The following is a 23,246-nucleotide window of genomic DNA, read 5'->3' on the forward strand; positions in this document are numbered from 1 at the left end:
CCTTCCCCCGCCCCGCGAGAGAAGCAATAGCAGGGTCTGAATGAGCGACTGCCCCGCCGTGCTCCCGGGCGCGGATCACCCCGCGGCGCCACCCCAGCCCCTTCCTCCGGCGCAGGCAGCGTAGATAACCCAGTGCTGGAGCCAGAGTGCGGGGACAGGGAACCTGGGCCTGTTTCTCCATCGCACTGAGATCACTCTGCTCGCCTGCGCTTCATGGTCTCTCCCCTTCCAGAGCAGGGCGGCGTGGGAAACGTGGGCCTACGTGAAACTCTGCCTGCCCTACGTTACAGCACCATCCCCCCTACACACCCAAGGCTCTGCCCCCTGCCCAGCCTTCCCACAGGCAGAGGGAGGAATTCAGCCCCCACAGGAACACCTACTGTGTGATGCAGGAACGCTACTGCTACCACCACCAGTCAAGCTGACCAGTGTTGTTTTATTGTCTCCTGCCCACTGCTTAGAGTGTCAGCTCTTTGGGTGGCGACCATCTCCATTCTGTGTTTCTCCAGCGCCTAGCTCAGCGAGGCCCTGATCCATGACTGGGGAAAGACTCAACAACAAAGGCAGCTGCACGGAGAGTGTGTCCTGACCATTAGACTCCTGCCCCCAGTAGGGGAATTAGCTGTAATGTGGGCTAGGGTGGAACAGTGTTTGAGGTGGGGAGATGGCACAGGGGGCCACACACCCCTAAGATAGAACAGGGCTTGGGGATAAGGAGGGGGCACCCAAAACATACACACACACAGGTTTCTGGAAAATGAAGCCAAGTTACTGTCTCATAATTTATAAAAATACACAGGTACAAAAGGGACATCTACCACCAGGACAGAGTTCCCACAAGCCTAACGCTGCACAGCTAGAACTGGCTGAATCCAGGCACCTCATCCCACCACAAATACAAAGCCAAGGCTGAATGGAGCTCATGCTGACAAGACCCCATTGGTCAGGTAGCAAGCCAGCTGTGTGTAGGGCTGGGGGAAGGATCATTCTGGAGGAAGTGGAGCCATGCTGCAGTTACAGGAGTCTTCAGCCAAACCTGTTTGGCACTTCAGCTCACTCCTCATAGAGGCTGCAGCTGGGTCCAGAGGGAAGGGAGCGGGAGCAGCTCACTGATCAATAAGAGGGGAGTGGAATGAGGTACCAGTGGTGAGGGAGAGTGCGAGTGGGCATCCAGCAGAGCAGCAGGTGTGTGGATGATGCCTCTTGCCGGGACCTCTCCAACCTGTTTAATTCATGGGATGGAGCGCAAGACCAGGCTTGAGAGAGGTCAGCCTCTCAGACAGCCAGCAGAGAGTGCAGGTGACTGGAGGCTCCGTGCCAGCCAGCTGGGAGCAGCCAGGGGTCTGGTCCCTGGGGGAAGCCATCAGCTGCGGACCTGAGCAAACTCCTTGCGCAGCCACAGCGAGTCCTGGTAGAAGCGGGGGTCACCCAGGTGCAAGGCCGTCCTCTTGTAGAAGTAGCAGTACAACACGGCCGCTGGAGACAAGGAGAGGAAAGTGAAACAGCACAGCCAGCTGCAGAATGTCTTCTCCCCCACCTCATCCTCTGTCTGCTGGATCACCCCAGTGTGCCCTGGGGACTTCCAGGGCAGGCAGAAAATTATGCTGTGGAGGGTTCCCATCTCACTGAGATGCAGCACCCATGGGAAGGGGTTGGTATAGCCCATGGGAACGGGGATCTGCTACTAAACGCACCCAAAGACTGCAGGGAAGGCAGATGGGGTTAGCCCATGGTCAGTTCTGGTAGCTCTGCCCCTCCATGGCTGCAGAACATGTGTGTGTGTGGAGAGGGGGTGGTTCCTGGGTGGGGTTGGGGGTCCGTAATGGAGCTTGACCCTTACCCAGCCTCTGGAACACAAAAAGGGCCTGCAGTCCATCCGTCCAAACAAAGCGGGTGGAGTTTTTCCAGCGCAGGTTCTGAGAGAGAGAGAATCACGAGGGACATCAGGGGCAGGAAACAGCCACAGGAGTGCCTGCCTGGCCCACCACAGAGCTCAGCATGCTGGATCTCTTCACCCACTTACTTGTTCCTCTCTTCCCAGGCTGCGCCATTCAGTTACACCCCATGTCACTTACTCCAGATCCCCAGTGGGAAGCAGCTCCCTATCTCCCCAGGGCTAGAGGACTCTCCCTAGTGGCTGAGCCCCTCAGCAGGGGAAGAAATGTATCTGTCACTGTACTGATCCTCTTTCCAAGCAACCCTTTTCCAACAAGAATAACACCTCCTCTCTGAGCTCATCCCTACGGCCCACACATCTAGAGGCTGCGCAGGGCTCCTCCCTACTGCCGGGGGTGAGAGTGCCAGGGAGCAGCTCAGGGAGCATATAAAGGTTAATCAGATCAGCGGATTTATACAGAACACCAAGACCTAGTCTAGCTTCCCAACACAGATCCCAGAAAATCCTCTTAAATCCCGCTGCCCAGATAGGACCCCTGGGCAGCACCAGCCAGGGGAAACTGCCAGGGAAAGGCCCTCCCCATTACCTGCATTGGCACCTCAGAGAGATGGACTCAGACAGTCTGAGCACAGAGCTGGGAGTCGGGTCACCTAAGCCCAGTTCCTCAGAGGTACCTACGGGCCTAACTCCGGCTGATTTCAATGGGAGTTAGGCACCTAAATACCTTTGAGGATTTGTCTATTAGCCCCTCTGAGCCTCAGTGTCTCACTCTGTGCAGTGGGGGAGGGATAATGATGCTGGTGGCTCTCTGTTTCATGGGGGGAGGTGCTGGAGAAGGCAGAGGGGGACCACAGTGGCTGCTGAAAGGAGTTGCTGCACAGCATTCACAGCAGCAAAGGGAGCTGGTATCTAGCTGGCAGTGCCTCACCATGATGCCTTGTCCAGTCAGGTTACAAGCGTCCCTGCAGCCAGTGGTTCTCATTACTGACCTTCTGCAGCATCAAACGGTCAAATACAAGAAAAGGGGCTGGTTTATTATCATGTGGCATTGAGCCAGGGACTAGACTCAGCCGCCTGACCACCCCAGTGATCATCCTGGTGTCTCAGAGTCAAGTAGCAGCACCAGCAGAGAAATGGGATTTGTGGGGCTGGCCCTTTAAGAGACTGTCAATATCTCAGCAGGTAGCAGAGACAGACTGAACAGCAGGTGAGATCCAAGGGCGGGAGGGCTCACTGCCTAAGAGACAGGGCAGGAAAAAGTTAACTGGAGTGGTGAGGGGGAGATGGTGGGTGTCCTGAAAATGATGGCAGGGCACAAGCAGAGTCCAAGCTGGGAAGGACCCGCAGCCTGTGACTGCTGAGACCAGCTGCACTCCTGAGCACTGGTTTCTGGCGGGGATTAATCCCAGGTATGCCCTGTGTGCCCACTGACACTGCTCACTGAAGGATTAGCCTTCTTTGTGGGGAAGCCACTTCAGCAAGACTGTAAAGCAGGCTTGGGAGCTTTCCCAACCAAGTACTGACCAGGCCTTGGACAGAACAATTCCACTCTCCCAAGCAACCCAGCTGCTGTTCCTGTAAACCCAACTTTGTAGGGCTCCCGGATGGGATCCAGCTTAGTATGCACTTGTTGGATCATGATCCGAACCAGTGAGACCAGGAGCTGCTGCTCAAGGGGTAGCTGGAAAGGGAAGGAGGGGGATTTCAAAAGGGAAAGGCTCTCAAATCTTGCTGTACTGCCCTCTCGTGGGTACCACAGTTGAGGACACAGGTCAGTTTCCACACTAACTCCAGCAGTCCCCTTCCAGGAGGGCATTTTGAGGCCTGGCTTCTGCTCAGCAGTAATTTGGTTTTAGATGGAGCAAAATCCCTTCAAGAGGAAGTAATGGGATATCATACAGACCTGCCAGTGGCCGCAGTTGTGCCGGAAGGGGGTGGGCTACTCCATTAGATGGATCGGTGCAGCCACGACTCCAGCCTTTTAAGAGGGAAAACCTCTGATTTTCCCATCACGAGCATTCTGATCACCCCCGGGACAGCTCCAGAGGGCAGAACTGATGTCTCTGCCAACCTCTGGACTGAGCCTCCAAAGGAGGAGTTGGGTTCAAATGCATATTGAATCCAAAATTATCCCCCCTCCAAATAACTTTCACTGTGGGGTTGCCTCCGCTAGCCATGTTTGCCACTCTGGGATCAAGACAGCACAAGGCCCGGAACACCAGCACCTGCCAATGACCATGCAACAGGCTGCTGTTTGAGGCCCCGATCCTGCATGCTGTCTGCAATGGGGACTCTCCTTGAAGTGGCTGGGAGGGCTGCTTGCAGACCTGTGTAGGATCAGGCCCTCAAAGAGCAGTAGCTGGCTATGCTGCCTAGTGGGAGGAGCAGCTCTCCCAAAATCTGGCAGATGGGGTGGGCTTCTTCCCAGTCCCATAGTCAATCTCCAAGAAGAGAGGGGAGGCTGGGGAAGCACATGAGTCCCAAAGAAAGGATCTGAGTTGGGGAAGAACAACCTTCCCTGCGACAAGCTCAAAGGGAGAAGAGAGGAAGCAGGGCTTGTGTCCCTCCTCCCATTCTACTCCAGGCCCAATCCCCCTGCTTGAAGCACAGGGTGAATCTGGGCACGGGGCTCTGCAGGGTTGGATGCAATGGTGCTAAGCAGGAGCTCCCCGTAGCCTCACTCCTCTCCTTATAGTGCTCCGACATATAGAGCCCCTATGAGACCCCAGAGTCCAGCCCTGCCTTACCATGACCCAGATATGGAAGGCGATGCTCAGAGCCAGATAAGCTGCTGACAGGACAATGGTCCCTTTAAACTTGTGGAAGAGGAGGTTGACCAGGCCGGCCTGGAAGATGAAGGTGTTGAAAAACATGAGGAAGATGATGATGATGTTGAAGAGGATGGTGATATCCTGGATGCTGTGAGGAGACAGATGCCATGAGCACACAGCCACTTCTGGAGATCCCAGTCCTCCCTGGGGCCCAGCGTCTGCCCAACACTAGAGAGGGCAGCATGCTGGACAGCCAACACAAGAACTGCCCTCCCCCCAGGGAGTATCCTAGCTCCTCCTGCCTACAGAGAGAAACCCAAAGCCTGTGCTGGAGCAATGCTGTGCACCAGGCCCTTGGGAGGAGAGGCAGCGAGCTCTGGATGGTTCCTCCAGCCCAGGCAGCCCCTCCCAGTGCAGTAATTAGCTGCTTTGATAATTGATCTGGGCAGACACAGCAGTTCCTTCCCAGATCTTTATGTAACAGCCACTTGATTTAGTGCCAAGAACACAGGCCAGCTCTGGGAATGGAGCCACTGTCTACAGACCAGTCCCTCCCTGCAGCTATGCCCCCTCCCCCCAGCAAAGCCAGCTAGTGACTGATGCTTCAGAGGAAGGCAGTCAGGTACTGCTGCGCACAGCAGGTGAGGGAGGATAAAACACTCCCCACGTCTCCCCCTCCATTCCATTGCCTCAGTCTGTCCCCTTGTCCCCCCCCATAGATTCCTCATTTGCTTGGCCACAGTGGCAGCAAGCCAAGAAGAGAACCCAGGGCTCTTGATGCCCAGTCCCCTGCTCTAACCATTAGCCCGCACTCCCTCCCACAACTGAGACGCGAACCCAGGCCTCCCAACTCCAACCACTAGTCCCCACCGCCCTCACATGAAGAGCACGAGCTGGATGACGGGGGCAGCGCGGAGCAGCTCCGAGAAGGAGTTGACGAAGAGGTCATAGACGAGCAGCAGGAACTGCAGGGAAAGCACCAGGCTGTAGTTACTGGTCCGGAGCATCCTCTTTTCCCAGGGCCGCAGGCCCTCAGCGTGTGCATCCCAGAGAGCGAAGCCAGTTCATCCTCGGGGCCAGAAGAGCTTAGAGTCCCCTCCTGCACCACAGCCTCTCCCTGCTCCCTACAGCTGAGCTCTGGAGCCTAGAAGGGAAGGTCAGAGAGGTTTATCTCCAGCAGGGCCTATGGCAAACACCTGCAGCTCAACAGAGAGCCCAGCTGGGCCAGGGGTTCTTGCCAAACTGCTTCACATGGGCCTCCAGCCAGTAGCTGGGCTCAAACCCAGCATGGGACCTTCTTAGCTTCAGTTACGCAGCAGCCACCCTCCGGGCTAGGGAGCAAAGATGTTTATGAGAGGACACCCTTCGGGATCATAGCAGTAATCCTGGCCAGTAACTCTCCTCACCCAGAACATGGGCGCTCTCCTATTTAGGGGTCGCAGACATACCAGGGACGGGATCTCAGGGGCTCCATGCAGAGCCATGCCCTAACCCAGGAGCCATTTTCCCAGACTCTCTAACCCATGGCACTCTCTAACCTGTGGGTGAGTCAGAGAGCTCAAGAGCTCTCGTTCTGTCTGAGTAAGGTTACTTCAGGGTTATGGCAGGCCACAGACCCGTGAGAGGAGGCAGAGAAGGTAGTTTATGGTTGGGGGAAGGAGGGCACACTGACCCTGGAAGAGAAATGGGAGGAGACAGAATCTTGGTAGGTTACAGATGCCCATGCAGGAGGAGAAGTTGATCATAAATACATTTGGGGTTGGGACTGGGAGCCAGCGGGGGCACAGCCGCAGTGGCAGCAGGGTGAAGGGACACAGAGTTGGACAGAGGGTGATGGAGCGATCCTGTTGGAAGCAACTCACACACAGCCTGGGACTGGGAGCCGAGGGATCCATCCTGCAGACTTGGGATTGCCCCAGGGCAGGGAGGAGACAAGGGATAGGAGCCAGGGCAGGTCTTCACACCTGGGATGAGGGCATGAGGTCTCAGTAACCCGTGGGGATGGGAGGCGGGTCCATCCATAGGAAATGCAATTCAGATGGGGTCACCCCCAGTGCGAGGGGCTATAATACCAGGGGATCACACGTGGGGGGGAGGGGAAGAGCAGGGCGAATTGCATGTGCGGGGCGGGGGCGATTCTGGGACACCGCAATTGTCTTCTCCTCTGAGGTCAGGGCCTCGGGCGACTCGGCGCCCCGGCTCCTCCCCTCGGTCCCCGTCCAGTGCGGGCTCCCCTCGCGAAAACCCCGCTCCCGGCCCCCCGCCAGGGACACCTCCCCCCCCCCCGGGCCGTGGTTGCATAATCAGGGCGCGGCGGCCCGATCGCCCCCCCGGCGCAGCTGCCTCCCGGCCCCCGCACGCACCTTGGGCCGCCATCTTCCATCCCCATGGCGACCGGCCGCGCAGCCATTGGGGGCTGGTCAGGCTCCGGGAGCGGGCGGCGGAACCGGAAGCCCTCAGAATCTCTGCTAGATTGGCCGAGCGGCCGCTCTAGCTACCCACTCCCGCCTCTCTATGGTGCTGGAAGACCCTCTCTGTCCTGGCCCTACCAACTATCTACCCCACTCCTCACCTCTGGCGGGGGAAGCCTGACACCTGATTTGCATAACATTTACATACTGGTCACTGTCCCCGTCCCCCCCCCAGCATCTCCAGTTTGTGAATGGGCCCCCCCTTAAGCAGCCCCCCAACACACAACTCTCCCTGTCCCCAAATCCCCCACCCCCACCAACAAATCATTGTGTGATGGAGATGTAGGGCTGGAACTGGGCAGGACCTCCTAAAACCACCTAGTCCAGCCCCCTGTGCTGTGGCAGGACCAAGTAAACTCAGAGCAGCTCTGTACATGCCCAGACAGTCTCGCCTCCCCCTAAAAATCAATCCACCCCCACAAATCAATTCCTTCTCCCACCAAATGATCAACGCCCTGACCCCTCCAATAACACAAAATCAGCTTCTGCCAAACGCTTCTTCGGGCTTGGATTCCTCTTCTCCACAGCACCAGGCTTAGCTCCTCTTTACAGTGGCCTAGTCTGTGCTGCCTCCCTCCTGAGAGCACTGCTTCTCAGGCAAAGGTGACTGCAGCTGCTGCTGCATTTTTCCAGTCTCGCAAGGCCTTCGAGCTCCTACTCTGAATGCAAGAGGGAGTGGCGGACAGGGCTCTCTCTGCCTGCCCATAGCTTTGTCTCCTGCCTGCCTTGCAGCATCTGGGGGACTGGTCCGATCACACATCTGGGCAGAGTTTCTCTGGGGACTCGGGCAGCGTCCGCTGGCTCCCTAGAAATCTTCAGGGAGCAATGGGCGCTGTCCGGAGTTCTCTGCTTGGTGTCCCCTTCAGGTTCCCTCCGTTTAGCCCTTTGACCTTCACGCCTGGTCCTGTTTTCTCATTTGTTGTCCCCCGAATTTAATTGAGTCCTGGGCTCAGTAGCTCCTCCCCTTAGGTTGGGGGAACGGTTTTTAGCCATAGGTGGGCTTGTGCCCACCCATGTCCTGGAACCCAAATAGGAGCATCTGGGAGACTAGAACACAGAAACAGGTGGGAGACACAGAAGAATTGAAAATAATTGCAGCCACAGTGCTGCAGGTGGCATGGGTGGCCAGAGAGCCGATGGGAGAATCTCAGATTAGGCAGATCTGTCTCTCCCTTCACCCACTCCATGGTGTCCCTCAGTTGGGACCCTCCTGTATCCCCTGATCCAGGGGTGCTGCCCCAAAGGACCCTCATTTCTCTTGGATGAATGCAGCCAGGATATTAGGAAGCAAGAATATTAGGAAGCAACCTGGTCATGGTCTCCTGCATTATGGAGGAATGACTTTGTATTATAAATAAGATTTGATCCCACTGTATCTAGGGTTGCCAACAGTCCCTTATTTTTTCATCTCTGTACAACAAGATCAGGAGTTGCTGAGTGCTGCAAAAAGCAGCAAGAAATACCCCTGATGAATGTAGGTAAGTACTGCTTATTATTATTAATAATAAAGATGATGATGATGATAATAATACTATCAGGAGGAGGGGTGGGGCAGGGGTGTTAGGAAAACAGTACCTTATTTTTTAAATACAATTTTGGCAACCCTAATTTCTGTATCCAGCATCTTCACCCATCACCTGCAAAATAAATGACACAGAAAGTGGGGAGAGATGAGTGAAGCTCCCCACAAGTGACACACAGCTCTTGGCACACCACAAGGAAGAAATAGCCTACAAAGTACACACTGGATCCCCTGCAGGATTGCGGATGCGGAAGCAGGGCAGGATTAAGATAAAGGCACAGTAGGCCTATGCCCATGGGCCCAGATCTTGAAGTCATGCAATGGCATCAGAATCTGGATAGGCTGTTGGTGTGCTGAGACCACTATGTCTCATGCTGACCAATATTATCTCATTGTTTCCTCATACATCCCCCTCTGTATTCATCAGTTGTCGCTTGTCTTATACTTAAACTGGGAGCTCTTTGGGGCAGGGACCATCTTTTAGTTCCGTGTTTCTACAGCATCTTAGCACAATGGGGTCCTGCTCCGTAACGTACAAATAATCATCTACGCTTAATTTCAATACATATATATTTCCAGCCACCATAGCTTCAAAGCAAAATGTGAAAACAGGATCTGAATGTGATTGATGCAGTGACATCTGCCTGAGTCTGCAGAGAGCCAGAAACAATTACTCTGCTAGAGGCCGCTCTCAATGGGGCGTTCCCTCTGCAACCTGCTGCTCTGGGGGTGGCCCATTAACACCAGCCCAGCAAAGGACTCTGTGGAGGAGGCTGTGCACAGGGCCCCTCAACTGACCCCTGTGGCTGCTCTGCTGGTGTCAGCTGGGCCCCCTGCGTGGCTGGGAAGCTCAGAGCTGGGGGGCCAGCCTGCCCAAAGATCCGTCACCTCCCGGGACAGCTTGCATTGGGCAGGGGGTCTGGATCTATGGGGCAGCACCAGGCCCCTAAAAGCCTTAGTCTGTCCCTGGCGAACACTTGTGACCACTCCGGAGGCCTTGGATCATAGAGAGGAGGCAAGAGTGGCCCTGATTTCTTCTCTCCCCCCAATCTCCATGAGCTGGGGGAGGCTGCGGGACGGTGAAGACTCCATTGCCCATAGTGCCGCGCGGGCACGACCCGGAAGTGCTTGGCGCGGGGGGCGGGGCTGTACGGAGGGGGGGCGAGCCGCGGGGTCTGCTCGTCTCATGCTGAGTCCCGAGGGGTCCGTGGACCCTTGGAACTACCGCTCCCAGCGTGCACCGCGCCGGGGCCGGAAGAGAGGTGCGAGCTGGAAGCAGCAGGGATCAGGGGACGGGGTCTGCCCCTGGGGGGTGGATGGTCGGAGGACCAGGGGTCAATGGGGGCGGGGGAGTCTGCTGAGGAGCAGAACAGGAGGTGACCTGGTGACCCCTCTCCCAGCCCAGTGTCATGGCCCCACCCCAGCCCTCCCTTTGCACAGAGCCCTAGCCAGCCTGGCTTTGGCCCATGTGGGGAGGTGAATGGGGCTGGCCTGCTTGCAGAGAGTCCCGGCTTGCTGGTGCCCCAAGGCCCAGCTTTGGAGGCATGGAGGCCACGGGCTTTCCCCCTCCCCTGGAACTGTGCAGATCCTGCGGGCCTGACACGATAGAGGGGTTGCTCAGAAGGGGCTAGTACAGGTTGGGGGATAGATGCCCCTGCCCCCCCGCATGGCCATTCCTTGCCTCGCCTCGAATCCTGCCCCGTTAAATGGTGCTAGTTCTAGCCACTTTATCACAAGTCCCATGATTCTCAGTGTTCGCTCTTAAGGCGTCAGCTGCTGGAGATTGCACAAGAATCAGCCCCTGTTTGGTTGTTAAGTAAGTTTCTAGCCATCATGGTTGTAGAGAAAAGCTTGAAAATGTGACCCTGAGTGCACCGGAGGTTCATACGGCACAAGGCAAATACAATGAGCCCCATGTTCATTCACTTCATTTCTTGACTCCTCTTCCCATTTACATAGGCCTAGAGGTGTCCATGAGTCTTTGTTTTTCCTTCTGGCCCATGACATGGGTTCATAGGTCTAGGCGTTCCAGTCCTTTTCTCTTCAATCTTCTCTTGACGGAGTCTGTCCATTGTATCGTTGATTTTCCATGCCCTTTCTTGCTGTCCTCTTCCTCCTGTATGTTCTTCGCTGGTTGTTCTCCCATTCTTATCACATGTTCAGCCCACCTCAAACATACTCTCCAGCTTATCTATCACTGAGAGTCCCAAGTTCAACTTCCCCCTTCTTCCATGCATGCTCTGTCTACCCTCCACTTGCCTGCCATTCTCCTCATATAGTATTTTCTGCTACCTATATCTTTTTTTCCTTCCATCTCAATGAGACCCACGGTTTCCAAACCATAAAATAGGCAGAGACAAATGCAGGCAGCATACATTTTTCCTTTCAGCTTGTTATTTAATTGCCAGTCCCACAGTACTCCTGCCACTTTTTTCACTACCACTCATGCACACTGGGTTCTTTTTCTCCAGTCTCCAGATCTCTCTCTAATAATACTAAGTGTACTTCCCAAGTACACAAATTCTTTCTTCTGATACAGCTTCTCTTAAATGTCTATCAACAGCTCTTCTTCAACCTTGCCTACTTGCACAACTTCAATTATCTTTATGTTTACCTTCAAACACAGAGGCCCATTCTGATATGACATCTACCAACTCCTCTTTGTTGTCAACCAAAAGGGCCAGATCGTCGGCATACATTAGCTTTCTCTGTATCTCCCCAGACTTGGTTCTCCTGCTAATTAACTCCATAACTAGGATGAAGAGCAGTGAATTCAGCGTACTGCCTTGTCTCAATCTGATTGTCACCTCCAAATTCTGAAATTTAATTGTTTCCACCTTCGCTCTTGACTGTTGATCAAGCTCCTCGATCATCTCCACTTCTTGAACACCCCTGCCTGTCTATCTCAATACTGCAAACTCCAGCTCCTGTGGGACCAAATCATATGCTTCCTCAAGATCGTTAAATGCTACATCACAGTTATGCCTTCCATTTATCATTCTTCTAAACTTCTGTCTCATTGTAAATATTCTGTCTATTTGACTCCTTCCCTTCCTAAAGCTTTATTGCTCCTCTCCTATATTTTCCTCCACTTTTCACATCAACCTTGCCTTCAAAGCTCTCTCCAGGACTTTAAGAGGCTGACTTAACAAGGTGATGCTGTGATAGGTGTTTGGATCAATCATTTCCATCATCCTTACCCTTCCAGAGTGGCACAATCAACCCTATTCTCCAGTCATCTGGTATCCTAGCTTGATCCCATGATGTCACTTTACTCCAGTATCTCCAACAGTTATCTTCTCTTCTCCAGCTGCTTTACTATTCTTCATCTTAGTCAATGCTGATTCTGCCTCCTCTATAGAGATCAATATCTTTTGAGCTTCCCCAAAATTATCAGTGACACTTGCAACTCTCTTCTCATTTAACAGCCTTAGAAACATTTTTTCGATAACTCCTACCACCTATTTAGGGTTAGTCACCATACAGTTTCGATTCTTCTCTTGTGTTTTAGTGTTCCTCTTTTTTTTTTTGCCAACCCCAAAACCGACTTCCTGCCATCATCTTCCTCCAGCTTTCTATATAATTCCTCTTTAGCTTTCATTCTTCCCTTAGCAACTGTCTTTTTAGCCTCCTTTTTGCCTGTTTGTGTGCATGTTTCATGTCTCATTATCATGACCTACTCCTTCAAGCTCTTTTGAGTAATGAATTCTTTTTAATTTTTCTTGTACTTCAGATTTCCTCCACAAGCTTGTTCTCCCCAAATGTATTATTATTTTTTTTTTTAAAAAGACCTTAAAGCCAATCTTACAATTTTTCACGGCTGGATCTGTCATTTTTGGATACTTGGGGTTGGTGATATTGTGTGAGACTGGACACTGGACAGGACTTTCTGTCCCTTCGAAGTCCTCCCAGCATCTCTGGAGCATCCTCTCCCAAACGGTTTGGGTTAGAATTGCTCCATTTGGGTGGGAGACTGCAGGGCTCCTGCTTGATCCTCCATCAGGTTTCGTGGGTTTAGCAGGGGAATGGGAACCAGTAGCTCCTAGATGCTATTCCTGGCATTGCCTTGCTGCATGGGTGTAATAGACAATGTGTTTGTACAGCATCTTCCATCCAATTCTCTCAAAGTGCTTTATGCATCACAGGCCTCCCTGGCTGGGGGCAAGCTGCACAATCCCCATTTTTCTGATGGGAAGCTGAGGCTGAGGGGCTACAGAGTGAGTCAGTGGTAGAGCCATTGGTGCAAATGATCATGAGAGCTATAGCTATGCATGACACCGATTTAAAACAATTAGTCCCTGCCTAGAGGTATTTGTGTTGTCTGATCACTTAGCAGCTTCATCTAGCCTCTCAGTGCATGCACGAACACATTGAGATCCTTGGCTAGGAAATGATGCTCTTCACATACATGCAGAAGACCATTATTGCAGAAGCTCCAATCAGAATCCGATGTCCTGTTGTGTTGGACACTGGATGCACATAGGATGGTGTAGACCTTGTCCTAAAGAGCTTTCAACTCCTAGATCTCCTTTCTGACCTAAAGCATTTTAACCTCTGACAATCCAGGATGTGGGATTCCTGGGGCTGCAGCCGTTAAAACCCATGTCACTGCATAGTTAGTTCGTGTGTGCTCATCTGTATAAACCACAATGGATGGGACTGAAGGTCCCTGCATCTGCCGACATGTGAGAGGAATGACCTAGACTGGGCAACACAAAGTGAGTCCCAGGGCCTCCCGGAGTTTGCAGCTACCCACCCCCAGAGATCAGTAATCTCACCCATGAGCAGCTCTTTTCCTCCCCTGGGTTGGCTCGGTGTATTTTTGGTGGAGATTGTATATCTCTTAAGCAAATGAGGTGCTGTCCTCCAGTTCCCAAGAATTGGCTAGTGTGCAGTTGGTCACAGTGTTGGAATGATCCCGTGTGGAGCGATTGTCCCATCACAGAGACATGTTACTCCTCATGGTATCAGCTCAGCACAAGGCCAGGACAGGGAGTAGTGCAGGGTGATGATACAAGTTACTTGGTTGCATACAGGGGTAACAGTGTGAAATATAATGGTCTATGTGTGACCCTAAGAACTCCTCAGTGCCACTTGGCAAGGGGTTGCAAAAATATCCTGATCCTGGTATGTATATTCTGATTCCACAAAGAATATCATGTGAGCTGGGGTCATGCTGGTCATTCATATTGTTGCACCTACATTTAACAGACAACTTTTTACATAGTGTGTATACTGAAAATACGTTTCTGAAGTGTCAGAGCTGAGAAACAGGTTTTCGGCAATGTCATTGTAGCTGTGTTGGTCCCAGGATATGAGGGTGACATTGTGGGCAAGGAAATATTTTTTATTAGATTAATTTCTGCTGGCGAAAGAGACGAGCTTTCAAGCTACACAGCTCTTCTTCAGGTCTGGGTTTTCTGTGAGACAAAGGACATCTAGTCACCTGTCTGTTGACATTTAACTTAAGCATTGTGAGCTGACACAGGGGAAACCCAATTTACATAGAGTCAACAGAGGGATGTGACATCAACAGGATAGCAAAGTACAGGACGCCAAGCCCAGGGGGTTATCCTGACTCGAGGTACAAACAATGGACTTTGGGAAATATAAGAGGAAGGCGAAGAAGACACTGCATTATCCTGTACCTAGGAAGTGATCGGCAGTGCTGGAACCTTGCCTGGAATGCAGCGTAGGACATTTGGGGGAGATGAAATGTCTTTAGACAGACGGTTAGCCTGCTCAGTTTAGTCTCAGGGAATCGTGCTCTGATTTTGTTTTATATGTAACCCTTTTGTTTCCATCATCCTTACTCATGATCTCTTGAAACTTGAATCTTTGATAGTTTATCATCATTGTTTCCACTATAAATATATCTCAGTGCTATGGTATTATATCAGGAGCTGATCCTGAGCTGAATCAAGATGGAGTGTGTTGTTCCTGTGGGGACAGCAGAGCTGGTATTACTACGGATGTTCAGTGGAGAAGGGGCTGGACACTTCAGGGGAACGCTTCAAAGGGGCTCAGGGACTGGGGTGCACCGATTGTTAATCTGCAAGGCAAAGTGAGGGCTGGCCTAGCCCAGTGGAGAGGTCTTGGGTGGCTAACAGGCTGGTGGTGTCAGGGAGCTGATGCCCGGTTAAAAAGCAAAGCTGCCTCTGGCTGGCGGCTGGAGGTGACTCAGTCCTGGGCACCCCAAGAACTGCCACCCTGTTTTCCACAGGAGGTCAGATTAGATGATCTAATGGTCCCTTTGGGCCTTAAAGACTCAATCTCCAGTGAGGATGGTGGGATACAGGAACAGAATACGACATGCTGTCTGTTAGGAGTGGGGTGTACTGGCAGAACTGGGGTGGGGCTGTGACCAGAATAGGAGGGGGTGCTACGGGGCAGGATGGAGGAGCATTGGCTGTGCTAGGCAGGTGGCTCAGCCCCCTCTCCTATAGGTTGTCCCTCCCCTCCCCAGCCCCCAGTGAGCTCTTTACTGTTGGCCTCAGGTGCCTTTAGCTCCGTGCTCCTCCCCCTCCCTGCGGCTGTGCAGTGCTGAAAGCAGAAGTTAGGAGGGTCTCATGACCCGCTGCCTCCCCACAGGAAGTGCCAGACACAGGTGCAGATGCTGGGGTGGCAGGCAGGATGCATGGTGGGTGTGACGAGGGGCCCTCCCTTTCTCTCCGGGCGCTGGGGGTGTGGGGAGTGTTTTGGAGGATCTGAAACCCCTGCATTGGATTTTGCTCCGTCTCCATTGCTGATCAGGTTGCATTTGCCATCTGGGAAGGCTGGAACCCAGCCGCTGGGCACTGCTTGTGCTCCTGGTGCCAGCTGGCACATTGGCGGTGCTCTGGCCTGCCCACTCTCTGTGGATACTGGTGGCTGCTGGTGGGAGAGCTTTGGGTACTGCGGGGGTTGGGTCTGTGTTGTGCTGGTGGCTGGCGCATGCGCACGGCATCCCCAGAGCTCATCTCCTGGCTGAGCAAGTCCTCAGACTGTGAGTACTGCAGCTTAGGCAGGGACTGCCCCTTTGCTACCCGGTGGGTGTTCTGGAGACAAATGACGGCGCTGGGTGATCCCCTGCCCCCCTCTGGGGTGGATAGGGGCAGCACTAACTATGAACAGGGCTCTTCTCTTCTTGGGAACCTAGGATCCCTGATGTCCTCTAGGGGCAGGGGAAAGCAGGATGTTGGAGGTATCCTCCTTTCTCCCTCCTACAGCGTGGACAGGGGCCTCTTGCCTCTAAGCTCTGGCCCCAGGGGTTTGATTATGAAAGATCATTTCTGTCCCTGCTGACCCCCAACCAGTGCAGGATCCATTCCGTTGGTTTCAGAGCAGTCGGCTGTTCCCTCCCCGCCCACCTGCAGCTTGTTACTTAAGGCTGCACTTAAAAGAGCTGTTGATCTGGCCTGAATAACTCTGGGGATCCGCCCCCTTCTGGTTCTATAACCAGCTGCCTGAGACACAGGGCACTGGGTGACAGCAGTTGGCAGAGCCTGGTACAGGTGAGGGACAGGGCAAGGGCTGGCAAAGGCCAGTGAATCCTGGCAGAGGGGAAGAAGGGCGGGCGGGCAGGTGGGGGACAGCGAAGCCCGATGGCAGAGGGGAGGGTGGGTTGGTGGGTGAGGGGTGGTGGAGACCGGCAGAGGGGAGAGCGGGCGGGCAGGCAAGGGGCCCAGTGGGGTGGAGTGAGGGTGGGCGAGCGAGGGACGGCGGAGCCCAGTGGCTAGAGGGAAGGTGGGTGGATGAGGGGTGGCGGAGAGGAGTGAGAGCAGGCAAGCTAGGGGCGGCGGAGCCGACTGGAGGGGAGTGAAGATGGGCAGGCGAGGGGTGGTGGAGTCCAGTGGTGAGTGGGTGGGTAGGCGGGCGAGGGACGGCGGAGTCTGGTGGAGGGTGGGCGGGCGGGCGGGGGAAGAGGTGGCAGAGCCCGGTGGAGGGGAGGGAAGGTGGTTGGGTGAGGGGTGGCAGAGCCCGGCGGAGGGGAGTGAGGACTGGTGGGCAAGAGATGGAGGAGTCTGGAAGAGGGGAGGGAAGGTGGGTGGGCGAGGGGCAGTGGAACTTAGTGGAGGGTGGGTAGGTGAGGGGTGACGGAGCATGGCAGAGGGGAGGATGGGCAGGCGAGGGGTGGCAGAGCCAGCAGACAGGAGGGCGAAGGGGGCAGGTGAGGGGCAGCGGAGCCTGGCAGGGAGGGGGTCAGCAGAGCCCAGCGGAGGGGAGTGAAGGCGGGCGAGGGGTGGCGGAGCCTGGCAGAGGGGAGGGAGGGCGGGTGAGGGGCGGTGGAGCCTGGCGGAGGGGAGGGCGGGTGGTGGAGCCTAGTGGGCTGTGCAGGGTATGGCGTGGGGGAGGGGAGGAGCTATTTGCTCAGAGTGCGCTGGGGCAATGGTTTTCAACCAGAGATACATCAACTCATTTACATGTTTGCCTCGTTTTACAACAGGCTGCATAAAAAGCACTAGCGAAGTCAATGTAAACTAAAAATTCATAGAGACAATGACTTGTTTGTACTGCTCTGCATACTATACACTGAAATGTAAGCACGGTATTGATATTCCAATGGATTTATTTTATAATTATATGGTGGTAATGAGAAAGTGAGCAATTTTTTTGGTAATAGTGTGCTGTGAAACTTGTATTTCTATGGCTGATTTTGTAAGCAAGTAGTTTTTAAGTGAGGTGAAACTTGGGGTAAGCAAGACAAATCAGACTCCTGAAAAGGGTCCAGTAGCTTGGAAAAGTCGAGAGCCACGGCACTGGGGCATAGGATGGGCAGTACAATCAGCTGGCATGGCTTTCCCCCTCCCCAGGTGCAGTCTCTGCTGGTGAAGTGATGCCCACCTTCCAGTTTTTGCCGTTCTCTATCCTGCTGGGCATCCTGGGATTCCTGTGCGTGGCTTTCACAAGCTTCTGGTCCCAGCACTGGCGCGGAGGCTTCGCCTGGGATGGCACCGCCAAGATGTTTAACTGGCACCCGGTCTTCATGGTGACGGGCATGGTGGTGCTGTATGGGGCGGGTAAGTGGGTGCTGTCCTGGGGGAGGGGTGTGTGTGCGGCCCACCAGGTACCAGGATGTGGGAACAGTGGGGGGAGAGAAGGGGGTTCTGAGCGTGCTGAGTTTGCTGGTCTCTCTCCCCTGCAGCGGTGCTGGTGTACCGTGTGCCCATCTCCTGGGTGGGCCCCAAGCTCCCGTGGAAGCTGCTGCATGCGGCACTGACCCTGGCAGCCTTCGTCCTGGTCGTGCTGGGGCTCGTCGCCGTCTTCAGGTTCCACAACCATCAGAGCATCCCCAACATGTACTCACTGCACAGCTGGCTGGGGCTGGCGGCTGTGCTGCTCTTTTCTTGCCAGGTGGGTGCCCAGCCTCCTCCTCCGATGTTCATCTCTGCCCCTCCTCCTCTTCCCCAGCTCCCCCTCCTGCTGTTGGCTGCCTGTGCCATGACTCGATCCACTCTGTACACCAAACTCTTCTCTATTCCCAGTGGCTCATGGGATTTGCTGCCTTCCTGTTACCCTGGTCCCCTGCCTGGCTGCGGATCTTCTACAAGCCCATTCACGTCTTCTTCGGCTCCACCATCCTCGCAGTGGCCATGGCAGCATCCATCTCTGGGATCAACGAGAAGCTCTTCTTCAGCCTGTAAGTGCCAGAGCAGGTTTTTTTTTGGGGGGTGGAGGAGAGGCGCGCGCGCACACGCGTGCGTGTACGTGTGTCTCCATTTGGCTGAGGGCTTTCCCCACCACTCATGAGAGCTGGACCAAGCCAGGGTCCATCTTGCCCTAATAACTTGCTTCTGACAGTGGCCCATGTGACCAGGTACCTGGGTTGGACAGCCTGAGAATGCCACACGCAGGGCAGACTGCAAGAAATAGGGCAGACAATCCCCCAAAACTGGAGGTTTATTCTATAATTAGATTCACTAAACCAGTAGCAAAAGAGTTTCTACAGCACCACATAGGTTAACAAGAAATCAGACAGTCCACCTTAGCCATTCCAGCCCTTGGCTCCCGTCCAGACAACCACGTCTAATACGGTGAGAGGTTATTGAAAACCCATTTCACCCTACATGAGGTTCTTACTAACCCCAAAGAATCAGACACTTACCCCCAAGTCATTATGGATCTCAGATCTTACCCAAATACCTCACTGTCGGGCAACCCTGAGTAAACTATGTAAATATTTATTAATAAAAGGAAAGAAGCAAGTTATAATTGGTTAATATATCATAATAGATCAGGCTGGTAGCGGTGATGGAATAGACTGCTGGCTTGCAAAAGTCTCACTGGTAACTTCCAAAAGATCGGCAGGCCCTCAGCCCATAGTCCCAGATGCTCCTTTTAGTCATAAATCCACAGTCCAGAGAATGAGAGCAGGAAAGAGGAAGAATGGGGATGTCTCAGGGACCTTTTATATCCTTTGCCATGTGCATGGGAATTTACTTTCCCAAACAAAGCCCCACAGCCCCTGAAAGTTATTGGCCCAAGATGGAATCCAGGGTCACAGGAGCATATCACATGCACCTACATGTTTTGCTGAATCACAGGGACAGCCATTGACTCCTCGCTGTCTGAGGCATCCACAGGAAAGGCACGCTGGGCGGGATGAGATTCTTCAATGGCCCATTGTGAGATGAGTGTCCTTAATGGAAATGTAATGGGCTATAGCTGTCTAGCCCTGATGTAAACCTCTCTGGAGGGTGTCACCCAGGAGTACAACACAGGTTTAAGATACAAGTACGCAGCCAATATTCATAACTTTAAACACAAAGATGATCCATGGATTTCAAGATAACCGTATGTGATAGATGGTAACTTTTCCAATGATACCTGACATGAGACACTTTGTATAAATTGTATAACAGTGGTAGCAACACCGATACAAATGGTCATTTTCAATCAGACAGCCTCACTGCCCGTACCAGAGCTTCATGGGGACTGTACAGAACAGGGCAATTCTGGAGTGATCCACCCCAGCTCCTGGTAGTCAGAGGTTTGGGGTCACCCCCAGCATGGGTAGGGTGGGGTCACCTCCACCCACCACACGTGCACACTGTGTGACTGAGAGATGTGAGCAACCTGCTGAATGGTGACAGCCCTAGAAGGGAAGATCTAAGTTCTGAGCAGGCTCGGTGCAAAGAGGATGACTAAGGGGAGACTTGAGAAGCATTCCCAGCTCTACGTAGCTGTTCAATGGGTGCTGTTATGGGTGGGAATGGGTGGTGAAGATGACTGGGGTAACAGGGCAAATACTTGGGCTAACTCAGGGGCCAATGGATGCTCCATGACGTGGGAGAGATTCCTCCCATATATTGGAGGGGGGTGCTGGTGGGGATTTTCCACCCCCTGGGCTCTCCAGAGGGAACTGGGAGTGTAAAGGGCGAGGGCTCTTTCGCTGGTGCTCGCTCCAAATGAAGATGGTGTCTCCATCTCTTCCTTCTCAGGAACAACAAGACGGTTCCCTATGCCAGCCTCCCCCCCGAGGCCTGGTTTGCCAACTTTCTGGGGATGCTGATCTTGGTCTTTGGGTTATTGGTGCTTTGGGCTCTCGCCATGCCAGCCTGGAAGCGCCCAGAGCAAGAGTCACTGGAGGCCCGACAGGTACAGAGTCCATGTTACTGGTGGCTCAGGACGTGGGATCTGTGGCAGGAAGCAGGGGATGCCGGGGTTTGGGATCAGGGAGGAATTGGACACATGGAGTGTTTCAGTGAGGTCAGGTTTAGGGCAGATGGTGGGGTTGGGAGGGGAAGGGTGAGAGATAAGATTGGAAACCCAGGCAGGGAATAATGAGCCCCTCTCTGGGGCAGGGTCTGTCATCTTCCTCCGAAAATCAGGGTGGGGGCGTATCAACATGAGCACCCCAAACCAGTGGCTGCTCCCTGGAAATGCTGGCCTTGGCATGGAGCTAGGCACTAAGGGACAAGGCTGAGATAGGCAGGTTGCTGCGGACCCTGGAGAGCAGTCTCCTAGGAGGAGAGGTAGGTTAGCCAATGCTCTGGGATGTCGAACACTGGCTGAGCCCTCTGGGAACGGACTGTCAGACAAACCTGTACTGGGCCCTGGCATGTGGAGTAGATGGGAGTGAGCAGCTCTCTCCTGTGTGAGAACAGGGGGTGACTGGGAGGCCGAGGGCTACAATGTGCCCCCCTTCCCCTCCACACTTGGAGCTTCTTCCAGAGTTGCCCTGGTTCCCTCACTTGCTAATGCAATGGGATTGCCGGTGCTACTCCTAGAGGTACGTGCGGTGGTGGGGCCAGTGGCTCCATGGTGGGTGGGCAGCGAGACCCAATCGGTGGGATGAAGTTGGGAGGAGGAAATGCTTCCAAATGTCCTGGGGCTTGTGGGCAGGCAGACCCTGGCCTAAGTGCGTCGTGCACCCCTGGGACCAGGGATTTGCCCTTGGCTCCTCGGTCAGAGGGGATCATTGTCTGTAAAAGGAGGGTGGGGGTGGGTTGTGGCCTGGGAGGGACTTGGTGCTGGGCGAGGGGAGAGCCCTGCTCACGGCCTGTCTCTCCACAGCCCCTGCTCCATTAGGACAAGGGAAGCCGTCACCCAGAGGAAGAATCGCTGCCCAGGCCTGCAGGGTGACTGACTCTAGTGAGAAGGGCAGCTCGGTGCTCCTGCTCTTGGGTGCCCAGCCAACTCCGGAGCCTGCCCAGTGCAGAGCTGAGGGGAGGAGGCACTCTCCGTGCTGGGCTTCCTGAGCTCACGGCTCCTCTCCTGGATCCCTGGCTCTTGCCACTCCCCTGCCTTCTGCTCTGGGTTCCTTCACGTGCTTGGATTCAGCAGGCAGCCCTGGGCTCGCTGCTCCTTCTTGCCACTGTGCTTGCGGAGCCCTGGCCGACTCGACACCCTATTCACCTGCAACGTGTGGCCTGAACTACAATAAAAGCCTGCTTTGTGGTGCTTGCCCTGACGTTGGCTCTGCAGAGTGTTGTGTGTAAGGAGCCTGTACTGGATGTTCAACCGTAGCAGCATGCATGAACCTGGAGCATCGATGTGACAATCTCCAGCCAGGTTCCCTTTCCCGCTTCTTCAGCTCTCTCGCACTGTCTCTGCAACCCTGGGAGAGTCGCTGTTAGGGCTCAGAGCCACTTCCCTTACCATCCCTCTGCTGCCTGCTTCTGAATCCCTCCTCCCCTTCACTTTCCAGCCAGCCTGGGCTGCCAGGAGCTGCTGGAGTCTCCGAGCCTGGCTTTCCAGATTGGGCCGGGCATTGCAGATTGTCCAAGGCTTTGCCTGAAGATCCTGGCCTCAGTGGTTCTAAAGCGACTAGCAATTCTGAGCATCTGACTCCAGCTCTTTTCCCACAGGCCCTGCTGCGCTGCTGCTCTTGATGAATCAGGCTGTGTTATGCCAGCGCCGCATGGGCCCCCAACATGATGAGTCCCTTCTGAAGGCATGGGTCGCCCTTTCTCTGAGCCACATGCAGCTGCAATCACCAGGGCCCCGGCACTGGCCCCTCTTTTCCTGCCAGTAACTGCGTGTTAAAGGGCTCCTCTCTGTTGCTAGATAGGCCCCTCTCCTGCTTGCTCTTCCCTCTGCCCCATTTGCTGTCCCCGGGGTTTGCTTCCAGCCCTGGTCATGCTCCCTCTCCCTTTCCAGGGAGCCATTGTCCCAGCTCTTTGAGTGGAGGAAGCAGGTAAGTTTCCTCCTGCCAGGAGAGAGCTGCAGAGCAGGAAGCCAAAGTGGTTGTCCATGCACCGCTGTGACATACAGGGGCCAGGGAATCTGACTGCAGTGCCCTAGAGATGCTAAGGTGGGAGGAGCTGTCTGGGGCCAGGCTGTTCACTCCTCTGCTCTGGATCCACAGATCAACTGCACCGAGCTTCTCAGACTAGCAGAACAGCCCTTCTCAGAATCCACCCACCTGCAGCTCTCAGTTCGGATCTAGGCTGCACTGCCCTCCTTGGGGTTATATCACAGCTCCGTCCTGCATGGTCCTATAGAAGTGCCCCAGTCTGCCTTTCGTACTTAGCCTGAGGTGTGTCCAGCTCTGGCCTCAGCAGTCTCTTTCTGCTGTCCTGCAGCTGAGCTGAGTGCCACTCCAGCCAGGATCTCCAAGTTCCTGGGTCTGGGCCCATGGCTGGAGGCTGTAATGCTGGCCCTTTCACAAACAGTCCCCACGGCTGTTCTCTCCCAGTTCCCAGCGCAGCAGGGGTGAGCGGTATCTCCTCCATGTGCCTCCACACTACCGTTGGCATGACATTTGATTTGGGTCTGAACAATTGACACTCACTGCTCTGTCATCTGACCCAGCCAGCACTAATCTCTGGCACAGCCCTATCTACTGATCCACCGCTCACTCTCCACACTCCAGCTGACCTCTGCCCAACTCACCACAAACAGCTGGTGGAAAGCCGAGATTTCTCCATGACTGCTGGACTAGCTTCTTTGTGGATAAATGGTTTGAGCCTGACTTTCTCTCCCACCCTCATGGGTTCTGGCTGGATCCACTCGCTGATAACCCTCAGCCACCTCTGCTTGGCCCTGTCGTGCTCGCCAATCACTCCAGCTTTCAGATGTTTGTGGTGAGCTCCAGGTGTCCTCTCCAGGCCTGGTTAGGACTGTCATTGCTATAACAAATGTAACACCCAAAAGGTGCTCCT

At 54.2% G+C, this 23,246-nt stretch overlaps 2 protein-coding genes across 4 annotated transcripts; one reads left to right on the top strand and one right to left on the bottom strand.

The window, feature by feature from the left end:
- Positions 1-48: 48 nt before the first annotated feature.
- Positions 49-9,664, bottom strand: TMEM138 (transmembrane protein 138). Of its 3 annotated transcripts, XM_067541519.1 has the most exons (6): positions 9,460-9,664; positions 8,715-8,776; positions 5,548-5,812; positions 4,645-4,816; positions 1,841-1,916; positions 49-1,476 (listed from the first exon to the last, which is right to left on the bottom strand). In XM_067541519.1, the coding sequence occupies exons 3-6, from the start codon at positions 5,673-5,675 to the stop codon at positions 1,364-1,366; spliced, it is 489 nt and encodes a 162-aa protein (XP_067397620.1). In that variant the 5' UTR covers positions 5,676-5,812; positions 8,715-8,776; positions 9,460-9,664; the 3' UTR covers positions 49-1,363. The 3 variants fall into 3 exon arrangements, with proteins under 3 accessions (XP_067397620.1, XP_067397619.1, XP_067397621.1); XM_067541518.1 differs by lacking the exons at positions 8,715-8,776; positions 9,460-9,664 and adding an exon at positions 7,032-7,145; XM_067541520.1 differs by lacking the exons at positions 8,715-8,776; positions 9,460-9,664 and adding an exon at positions 6,535-6,897.
- Positions 9,665-9,738: 74 nt separating this feature from the next.
- Positions 9,739-21,553, top strand: CYB561A3 (cytochrome b561 family member A3). Its single transcript, XM_067541516.1, has 6 exons — positions 9,739-9,923; positions 17,454-17,660; positions 17,786-17,994; positions 18,126-18,280; positions 20,082-20,238; positions 21,157-21,553. The coding sequence occupies exons 1-6, from the start codon at positions 9,848-9,850 to the stop codon at positions 21,169-21,171; spliced, it is 819 nt and encodes a 272-aa protein (XP_067397617.1). The 5' UTR covers positions 9,739-9,847; the 3' UTR covers positions 21,172-21,553.
- Positions 21,554-23,246: the final 1,693 nt, after the last annotated feature.

Source organism: Emydura macquarii, unplaced genomic scaffold, assembly GCF_026122565.2.
Source record: "Emydura macquarii macquarii isolate MOO-44397 ecotype Brisbane River unplaced genomic scaffold, CSIRO-AGI_Emac_v2 contig_670, whole genome shotgun sequence".
Classification (NCBI taxonomy): domain Eukaryota; kingdom Metazoa; phylum Chordata; order Testudines; family Chelidae; genus Emydura; species Emydura macquarii.

Bases quoted from the DNA above. Each gene is read 5' to 3' on its own strand.
- TMEM138 (XM_067541519.1), bottom strand. From the start codon at position 5,675: ATGCTCCGGACCAGTAACTACAGCCTGGTGCTTTCCCTGCAGTTCCTG. The intron at 4,817-5,547 runs GTGAGGGCGGTG...GTCTCCTCACAG, and splicing joins ATCCAGCTCGTGCTCTTCAT to CATCCAGGATATCACCATCC. The intron at 1,917-4,644 runs GTAAGGCAGGGC...TCTCTCTCTCAG, and splicing joins CCTTCCATATCTGGGTCATG to AACCTGCGCTGGAAAAACTC.
- CYB561A3 (XM_067541516.1), top strand. From the start codon at position 9,848: ATGCTGAGTCCCGAGGGGTCCGTGGACCCTTGGAACTACCGCTCCCAG. The intron at 9,924-17,453 runs GTGCGAGCTGGA...CCCCCTCCCCAG, and splicing joins GCGCCGGGGCCGGAAGAGAG to GTGCAGTCTCTGCTGGTGAA. The intron at 18,281-20,081 runs GTAAGTGCCAGA...CTTCCTTCTCAG, and splicing joins GAGAAGCTCTTCTTCAGCCT to GAACAACAAGACGGTTCCCT.